The sequence below is a fragment of the Pelodiscus sinensis genome, chromosome 9 (genome assembly GCF_052426305.1).
Source record: "Pelodiscus sinensis isolate ZL-2025 chromosome 9, ASM5242630v1, whole genome shotgun sequence".
NCBI classification, from domain to species: domain Eukaryota; kingdom Metazoa; phylum Chordata; order Testudines; family Trionychidae; genus Pelodiscus; species Pelodiscus sinensis.
This window is the reverse complement of record NC_143060.1, coordinates 11,845,156-11,855,582: the sequence shown is the minus strand read 5'-3', so window position 1 is coordinate 11,855,582 and position 10,427 is coordinate 11,845,156. Positions and strand designations below refer to the sequence as shown.

General features: G+C 38.6%; 1 protein-coding gene across 1 annotated transcript in view; it reads right to left on the bottom strand.

Annotated features, from left to right (window-relative positions):
• Positions 1-1,880: 1,880 nt before the first annotated feature.
• LOC102461896 (protein zyg-11 homolog B) overlaps positions 1,881-10,427 on the bottom strand; it is a 29,927-nt gene continuing 21,380 nt past the window's right edge. Inside the window, exons 6-14 of the mRNA XM_075935984.2 lie at positions 8,396-8,460; positions 7,805-7,904; positions 7,660-7,713; positions 7,277-7,438; positions 7,149-7,196; positions 6,365-6,562; positions 6,207-6,268; positions 5,307-5,404; positions 1,881-2,930 (exon numbers count right to left, since the gene is read on the bottom strand). Coding sequence (XP_075792099.1) covers positions 2,740-2,930; positions 5,307-5,404; positions 6,207-6,268; positions 6,365-6,562; positions 7,149-7,196; positions 7,277-7,438; positions 7,660-7,713; positions 7,805-7,904; positions 8,396-8,460 — 978 coding nt within the window. The 3' untranslated portion in view covers positions 1,881-2,739. The remainder of the gene's footprint in view (positions 2,931-5,306; positions 5,405-6,206; positions 6,269-6,364; positions 6,563-7,148; positions 7,197-7,276; positions 7,439-7,659; positions 7,714-7,804; positions 7,905-8,395; positions 8,461-10,427) is intronic.

Genomic DNA, 10,427 nt, shown 5'->3' with positions numbered 1-10,427 from the left:
CACAGGAGACTGGAGAGCAGATTGCTTTGCCAGGCCCCTGGGAAAGTGTGTGTGTGTGTGAGCCTGATCCATGCTGCTGTAAGGGGTGGGGCCCTTGGGCACCAGGGGTGGGGCTGGGGCAGCCAGCCCTGAGTGCCACCCAGACCGTGGTGCGCGCGTGCGCGCACACACACACACACACACACACACCCCAGCCCTCAGACGCCCGAAGCATGTCTCACAGTGCTCCAGCAGTGATTTAAAGGACCTAAAGCTCTGGCCGCCACCACTTCCATAATAGCAGATGTGGCAAGCAGGAGCTCCAGGCCCTTTTGAATCATCAGGCCTCAAAGCAATGCCCTCTTTGTCCCCATCCCCTGTCAGTGGTCTGGAGACAGTTTTAGAAGGATAATTAAGGTGTTGAACAGTTTCATAAACTCAAAAATCAAGACATTTTAGACTGATAAAGCTATGAATTGACTGAAGTCATAATGGAGATTGGGATTATACGCTAAACTGGTCAGGAGAGACAAAACCGTTTGCTATTGTCCCAAATCCAAAACATGTTCACCATGAATGAAAGACCAGTACAGTGGTCCACCCAAAAAGATTTAGTCTGTTCATTTTAAGTGGGCACTATACGTGATTGTAACTGCAACAGAGAAGCCAAATCATTAAATAAGTTTAATGCCTGAACTAGCCTCATACCTAGTACATGTAAGTGTCCACACCTGAAGGGAAAGCATATACTGCGGCTGGCCATGGGATCTGGCCTAAGTTAATTTCTGGCAGCGTTACACCCAGAACTCTTCATTACCAATTTTTGGAATGCAAAGTTATTTTATATTTTCTGTGTATTTTATGTAAACCACAAAACTCTGTGTAGTTTGCTGTGATGTACTTGGTGCTGGCAAGAACCAGTAACTTGCTATATATTACAACCAGAAGTTTCCATGTAAAAAAAATTTTTTTTTAAAGAGACAGAAAAGTGTTAGTGAAAATATTTTCTATTTAAAGAAATATCAAGTTGGCAGGGGTAGTACCTAAAACTACTTTACTCAGTTTGAGGTTGCCAGCTAGAAATGCAGTGAATGTCCATGTCACTAAATTCAAGGATTATGAAGCAAGAACTAGAATACATAGTTAATAGGCGGGAGCTAGCTACAAGGCTGGGATGGGAAGGGACACTTCTCAGACTGGTAGTTCCCTAGTTCCTATAGTAGCTTCTAGGAGCAGAGCTAGACCTGCTATTTTAAAAACTGTGCTCAGAATTAAAGAACCTTTTGATTAAATCAGTTTAAAGAATGCCTTGCACTATTAATGATACGCTACTTCCATTTCTAACAATCTTAAAGTGACAGTTCTCACTATTTATGCTTCAGGTGAGTCATAAATTTTATAAAATTTACTTAACTATCTTGGATAAAGATAAATATGCAAAACACCCAGTATTACCATATACGTGTGATTAATTTTTACTATACTCTGATATGAATTTAAAAAGGGGGGTAGGAGGTGAGTTGAGATGAAGGGAAACCATGCTGGAATTTCCAAATACTCAGACAGTGCACAGCACCCTCATCTTTCCAGAATGTTGACACTTATGGAAGACTGAAACAACAGAAATCTGAATTCATGGCATCACTTACTTAAACAATTACACTTTAATCAAGAGACTTGCATGTTGCACAAGCTCCATTTGTTTCAATAGAACTCCAATTTCCATACATGTGTAAAGTGTTATTCTTAGACCTGCTTTTTATGTGTTATGAAAACTTTAAAAAGTCTTTGGAAGACTCCTATTATAATTTAGAATTTACAATTTAATAGCAATGAGATTTACATACAATGTTAGTGATATTTTGGACTGTAATTCGTTGCACAAAATAATCAGATTCTACCCTCCCATGAACTGGAAAATCAGCAGTAAAATGTGTGCACTGCTAAAGACAGAATTTGGAAATGCTAAAACAAGTGTTAGTCTGCCTGTTAGTGGAGCAAATATATTGAATATTATGGAACAAGTAATCTCAGGTATTTTTTTTTTAACCAGTGAATTTCATGTTTGGTTTGTTCTTGTTTAGTAGGGATGGGATGTGAAGAGGCTTTCTACTCACTCCTGATTAATTTTTCAAGCTTCTCCTGCCTATTCCTATTGTATACCTCAAGTGTCATTTCAACCATTGTTGATGCAGCATGTAAAGAATAGGATAGTGGTCCAGTATTGGCAAGACTAGAAAAGGGACACAGTTTACAAGTGGTTTTGAAGACTCAGTTTGGGATGGCCTTTCAACAGGTGCAAATCTGGTCAGACTGAGAAGTGAGCACAAAGACTTGAGTGTAGAAATGCTGACTTGCAAGCACATAGTGTTATGTTCATGTCCTACACAACGAATCACTTGGGAGCAACTTCCAAACAGTAACTGAAATGGTGAAGAGCCAGATTATTAAAAGTGTTTAAGGCACCTGAAGATGTAGATAAGCATCTAGTGGGATTTTCAGAAGAATCTATATACCTATCTACATCTTAGGCATCTAAATATTTTTTGAAAAAAATCTATCCCAAAGCCTCATGTCCTGCCTCAGAAGTCAAGTCACAAATAAACCATTCTTAGAGGTCTCTTGCTGTACAAGCCCTCAATGCAAGCAGCAGTAATCTTATAGGAATGACCTTCTCAAGCACTGATCAGTAGTACCAGATCTTCCCAATACAGTTTGTGAAGAATTATAATAAAGGAAAAATTGAAGTTCTATCAGGAGCTATCCATTTGATTTGGTTTGTGGCTTCTTTAAAAATTTAGGTCTCCCATAGTACATCATGTGTGTCTCTACAGTGTCTAGTATCGCACTGTTGATTTGCAGGACATCTGGATCTGTCTGATTGCTTTCTTTGATGTCATATAAGTGCTGCAATCCACCTTCTTCAATTAACATACTACAGTACCTGGCAGCTGAAAGTGAAAGAGAATATTTTTATTGGGGACTTGGCTAAGAATGCCAAAATGATAATTTACATTAGAAGAAAAAGAAATCAAGTGTTAACTAACCCAGTTATGCTGCCTCTTAGTTCAGCCAATATTTAGACTACATAATTATAGATGCAGTTATATTGTCATGCACAATAGTCAATAGGATTTTAGATAGTACTCAGCATTAGACTGATAGTTCCAATTTATGACGATGTCAATGAGAGCAGAAAAAGGCTAATACCTAGTGCTTTTGGAAATACCATACGTACAGTAATAAAACTGTTAAGTAATAAAACAGATACAGTTAAATGAACTGGAACAGAATTCTGAATCAAACTAAAAACTAAGTTGTAAAAAGGCTGCTAATTAAGTCATTGACTTTAGCGCACACATAAGCAGATGGCTGACTCCATACTATTACTTTTTAAAGCTACTCTGCAATCATGATAGCATGATGTTGCCACAGAGTCTACCTCCTATATTCTAAGAGTAAGTATCCTGATATCATCCCACTTTAAGATAAAAACTTGGTTGTATATACCAAAATATTGTTAATAATTTCCAAACACTTTGGATATCAAAATGAACACATCCCAAATAATTTTGTTAACTGCTCCTTATGCAGAAATATTCCTTATAAAAATTGCAATTCAATATGATGCTAAGGAGGCTACCTTAATAAATGTTCAAGGGCAGAACAGCAAAGTTCCAAAAGCAATCCGATGAATATAAATGACACATGCACTAACCCTCACATATATATACACATACACAAACATGAGAAAACCAAGCAAGCAGCAATGAGACTCGGGTAAAATAATATCTGTGAACTCTACGGGATTGATTTTCAATTTAAAGAGAATACATTGTTTGCAGAATTGCATTATTTACTCATGAAGATTTATATGAAAGGGAAATTCATCCTGACAGGACATTTTATTTACTACCCTATAATCCCCAAACAGATCAATTTAAAAACTAAGATACTATCTCTCAGCTTGCTACAATGTTTTAATTTATTCAATGTGTGAGACTATTGTTTACAATCTAAAATAAACCCTGTTTAAGTAAGAATTCACAGGTATAGCAAAGAATGAAGAGTTAAAGTTTCAGAGGGGTAGCCGTGTTAGTCTGAATCTGCAAAAGCAGTGAGGAGTCCTGTGGCACCTTATAGACTAACTGAAGTGTTGGAGCATAAGCTTTCGTGGGCAAAGACCCACTTTATCAGTTGCATGTAGTGGAAATTTCCATAGGCAGGTATAATTATGCAGGCCAGAATCAGGCTAGAGATGACGAGGTGGATCCGATCAGGGATGATGAGGCCCACTTCTAGTAGCTGATCTGGAGGTGTGAATACCAAGAGAGGAGAAGCTGCTTTTGTAGTTAGCTAGCCAACAGAAACACCACTTGCCATCACCTACAGTCCTCAGCTAAAACCTCTCCAACGCATCATTAGTGACCTACAACCCATCCTGGACAATGAGCTTTCACTTTCACAGGCCTTGGGAGGCAGACCAGTCCTCGCCCACAGACAACCCGCCAAGCTGAAGCATATTCTCACCACCAACTATACACCGCACCATAATAACTCTAACTCAGGAACCAATCCATGCAACAAACCTCAGTGACAACTCTGCGCATATATATACACACTAGCACTCTATCACAGGACCTAACCAGATCAGCCATAATGTCACTGGTTCATTCTCCTGCACATCTACTAACGTAATATATGCCATCATGTGCCAACAATGCCCCTCTGCTATATACACCGGCCAAACTGGACAGTCCCTACGTAAAAGAATAAATGGACACAAATCAGATATTAGGAATGGTAACATACAAAAACCTGTAGGGGAACACTTCAATCTCCCTGGACACAATTGCAGATCTAAAGGTAGCCATCCTGCAGCAAAAAAACTTCAGGACCAGACTTCAAAGAGAAACTGCTGAGCTACAGTTCATCTTCAAGTTTGACACAATCAACTCAGGATTAAACAAAGACTGTGAATGACTAGCTAACTACAAAAATAGCTTCTCTCTTGGTATTCACACCTCCAGATCAGCTACTAGAAGTGGGCCTCATCCTCTCTATTTGGATCCACCTCGTCATCTCTAGCCTGATTCTGGCCTCCATATTTATACCTGCCTCTGGAAATTTCCACTACATGCATCTGATGAGGTGGGTCTTTACCCACGAAAGCTTATGCTCCAACACTTCGGTTAGTCTATAAGGTGCCACAGGATTCCTCACCGCTTGAGTTAAAGTTTGATGTATTTATCCAACAGACTTAAGGGTGAACATGAGAACCATCCAATTTCATATTAAAAGATTAAACTGTAAAGTTGAATACATACGAGTTTTGCAGCAGACATGCTGTATGGCCCACACTGCCCACAGCTGAACTCCAGGTATCGTGAAGCAATCAAGTAATAGATAGAAAGGACTGAAGGATCTATGTGTTAAAAAGAAATATATTCGGTAACGTCATGGTTATACCAGATACCTTTATTTCACAGTAACTATGGTGCCACTGCACATTAAGCTTTAGGTATTCTCATACACATTTTTGGATTTAATATTAAACACTCAAGAAATACTCAAGAGTAGCAGTCAAAAAAAGTATCAATGGGCTAGGAAATACTATACTACTGAAGATATTGTAAAACCATTATGGAAGTCAATGGTACACCTTCCTATGGGATATGGCTTCCAATTCTAGTCACATTATAAGAGCATCAATAATTAGTTTCTTATTAAACTATCTTCTGGAATATATGGAGGGTGGGTGAGGCCTCAGATGACAGGAAAAGGGCAAACATATCTTTAAAAGGGGGAACAAAGAGAATCCAGAGAATTCTAGAACAGCCTAACTTTTATCACCTGGAAAGTTACTGGAACTAATTATTAAAAACCATTGATTTGTAAGCCTCTACAGGTAAGAAATAATTGTCAACATGAATTTGACAAGAAAAAAAATTGTGCAAAATAAACCTAATTTTCCTCTTTGACATGATTATTGATGTATTGGAGGGGGAGGGGAGAAAGCAGACATTATAAAATCAAAATGACACAATCCCATGTGACACACTTAAAGGCACACTAAAGGAAATGTGATCTAAATGTGGTCACAGTTGCAAAAAAGCTACTATTTTGGAATGCATTATTGTCAGATATTCTGGAATGCATTAACAGATTTGTTGTGTAGACTTAGACATTTTATTCATATTTTCAAGACATTATTCTGAGTTCCTTACCTGTAGGCAAGCAATGCTACCATCTTACATTTTGGTGTTGGCCACTTCAAAATGGTTGAATGCTGTAAAGATACAAAATTAAGTACTAAAATATTTACAATAAACAGCACAAATATTGCATCAGAATAAAACTAGAGTATCAGTTTTAGCCAGCATACCAGTTGTTCAATAAGAGATTTTCTCTGTATTTGACTCAGTGTCCAGGCCTGCTCGCCTCTAGATAGTAAATGAGCAATAATCCCAGCTGAAAAGAAACTGACTTCTATCTCAGCACTACACAGTAATTCACTGAGACAGTCTATGAAGTCCTTCCACATTAGTTTATACTGAAGCTCTCTCACTTCTGCTACATTGTTCTGTAAAACAGAATAGGCAAAGAAAATGTAAATAGCATATACAACATTCACAAGCATTATAATAAATAAATTAGGGTGATTTCTTCTAATGGATCATAGTCCTTATACTTCCCATTTTCTATAACAACACAGTTCTCAGAATGCTTCAATATTTAAAAATCAAATTGAAGTAAAAGAATAAAGCCCAAACCCCTGACCTACAGTACATATTTTGCTATATTGCCTAATTTTCAGTCCAAGCCACAATTCAACAAGAGTTTTCCCACCAAGCTCAGCAGTAGCAGAGAACTGGACCTTAGGTACTTGTACTCATTTGATTGCTCCCCTAATCCTCTGCTGAAGTACTGAAGGAAATGTGTTGACTGCTGAATGGTTATTCCTATTTTAATCCATATGCTGTAAACTGGTTTTCAGAAAATCACCAGTGTCATGCAAACATGATACTCAGAAACAGTGCATAAGCATACAAGCTGATACATTTAAATGTAAGTGAAATTATTCTCTCCAGGCATTTCTTAACTAAAAGTAGAAAAAGCAATAGAAAAGAAACATTCATTTTTAAAACAGAACTTGATTCTGATCTTACCAGAAGGCCAAGAACTTTATGCTGTATAGATGAATCAGATGGAAAACACTGTCAAGACAAACAAAAATAATCATTAAACAGAGTTTCAATGTGTGCTAGCAATCTATCACCAACAGGCATATTCTCACCTCTAAAACTCTCATGAAGAGTTCTAGCCCTTGGTTGTCAATGAAGTGTCTGCATGTGGTAGGGGATTCATCAGTGAGATTCCAAAGTGCACTGAGTGTAAACATGAAAGTAGTATCTACTTCATTTAGATTTGTTTTCTGTTCAACTATTTCAAGAAGTTCCTGTTAAGGAAAAACAAACTATAAGGGTCTAGATATCAGCTTTGATTCTAGTTGCAGACATTAGCAGTAATTCATATCTGTATTATGAAAGCTTCCAAAGACCTACAGCTCCATCCTGCTCTTTGCTGTACAAATGTGTGTTGCTCAGCATAGAGTCATTTCTCACTTCATGTTTGTTTAATACCTTGTGGTAAAGAATGTCACAAAGATGTGCAACTCACCCCCACAACGACATAGAGCTCTGCACTAAGTTGAGCTGTTTGCTCAGATGAAAGCTGCAAGAAAATAAGGTTAGATGAGTATGTTAAATATCTGTTGGAAATTAAGAAACAGAAATTTGAACATTTCCAAAATTAAATGATTTACCTTCAAAGCTAGAATAGAGCTGATATTCACTGCCATCCTTTGCATATTTTGATTTTCATGGTTAGACAGCCACTGCATTACAAGTTTGGCAGCTTCAAACCTAGATTATGACAGCAAAGTGTAAGTTACACAAAACTTATATTTCACCTTTCAACTCAGATTCTAGGATGTGATATACAAGGAAACTTCTCATCCCTCCCAGAGATGCACATGTCCAGGCAGTTAGAAACCTTGAAAACTTGGCCCTGCTGAGGTCAACAAGAATTTTGGTAACTCAACTCTAATTGGGTCAAGATTTTACTGCCAGTCTGATCTCCCACCAGCTTTGCATTAACATCATCAGCTCCAGTGACTTGTATTAATAACACCATCAGCTCCAATTTATGAATTTGAAAGCAAGACCGGAATCAGGCTCTGGAAAGCAAACCTGTTTTCTTAACGACAGTTCAGAAATCTCGTTAATTGAGGACCCCCAAAAGAAAGTTTAAGGGGAAAATTACGATTTACAAAAATAAAGAGAATCAAGTTTGTGTTCCAAACACTTCACATGATGCTCGACATACTATTTCAATTTCCTGAGTTGTCACTTACCTGTTAAATGGAACATCTTGAAGGATCCTGACACTAGATAGTAAAAGAAGGCAATTCTTCTGCAGCTGTTTGTGAGGAGAGAAAAGATTTTATGAAATTACAGAAGCCTTGTTTTATTTTATTATAAATTTTCCAGTCGATATTATCAGATCATCTGTACAAATAATGCAATCTCCCCTAGAATGTATGATATTAAGGAGTCCAGTTTTGTTCCTTTATTTTATAATATAGGGAAGTTTTGAGAGTGGGGAATATGCTAAACTGTATCTGGCTGTGAAATTTCTTTTAAATCATAAACAAAAGTTTAAGAATTGGACCTCTTTGTAAAATTTCAGTCCAGGTCCCCACTTATCAGCCTAAACCTCTCCTCAAGGGTCAGTATCAGCTCTATTAATTCAGTGTCACAAGAAAAGCGGACAGTTCTCATCCTACGAGATTACAGTTGGCTGCAACCCTTTTTTCGAGCTAAAAGATTTATTTTAACAGCCTTTGCTATCAGCACAGATTAGATTCAAGAAAAGCACATGAATACTGCTGCCACAAACTATTCCTTAGCATGTGCTCTCTCATAAGATTACAAAAGGGCCATATGGGTCAGACCTAGTATCCTATCTTCTGACAGTAGCCTATGCCAGCAGATTCAAAGGACTGGACAGACAGAACAATTGAATGATCTATCTCCTTTCATCCAGTTCCAGCTTCTGGCAGGCAGAGACTTAGGGACACCCAGAGCATGAGATTGTATAACTCTGACCATCTTGACTAATAGCCAGTGATGGACCCATCCTCCATGAATTTATCTAATTCTTTTTAATCCAACCAGACTTTTGGGTTTCACAATGTCCCCCATCAATGAGTTCCATGGTAAACTATGCGTTAGGTGAGGAAACTTCCTTTTGTTTGTTCTAAACCCCCTGCCTATTAATTTCATTGAGTAGCCACTGGTTCTTGGATTTTGTGCAGGGATAAATAACACTTTCTTATTCAAACCATTTATACACCTCTACCTTATCCCATCTTAGTCATCTCATCTCCAAGGTGAATTGTCTGGCTTCTAAATCTCTCCTCATATAGAAGCTGTTTCATACATGTTATCATTTTTGTTGCCCTTTTCTGCACCTTTTCCACATCAAATATATATTTTTTGGGATGGGAGAACCAGAATTGCACACAGTATTTAAGATATTAAGTTTATTAGCTTATTATATATAATGGCATTATGATATTTACTCTTACTCGCTATCCCTTTTCGAATGGTTCCTACTATTGCTAGCTTTAATGACTTACGAGAACATAGAGTAGGTGGGAAAACTCAAGCCACCACAAATTCAGTTGCCCACACAGACAGCACCACCCATCAGCTCTCCATGTGGAGTTTCAAGTATAGAAACTTGAATTTCTTATCTCTGTTGCATTTTGGAACAGAAATGAAAAAACTCAAATTGGTGTGGAGCAAGTAATGACTGAATTTGTGCCAGACCAATTTCCCTTGCTTGCTTCTAATAATTCTCTTTATATTATACCAATACAGGCAGTCCCCGGGTTACATCTATCCAACTTACATCGGATCCCTAGTTACAAACGGGGTAGGGGGGCGCAGCTAGTGCGGAGTGCCTCCCCCACTGTCGCAAGCATTTCCCCCCAGCAGGTCAGGGAGATGCGGAGCTAGCGCTCCCCCCCCCTCCCCCCAGCAGACTAGGGAGATGTGGAGCGGCTTTTCTCGCCGTGGAGGACACGGGTTTGCTGGGGGGAACAAGACACCAGCCAAAAGGGGGCACCCCAGAGCAGAAAAATTAATTTCCTAGGGAACAGCAGGAGCAGCAGGCAGTGAGACCCACTGTGTTACAGTCCCCACCTTGGGAGCAACAGCTCTTTCCCTCTTCAGCACTAGAGCTGCAAGTATCTTGTTAGCGTCACGTGAAATTAACAAGTTTCTTCCAGCCTGGCAGAGGTGAAGCTGAAAAATTACCCAGTGGTGTGGGTGGGCAAGAATGGGGAGGAGGGGATAAGCCCCAACCTCACACCCTGGCTG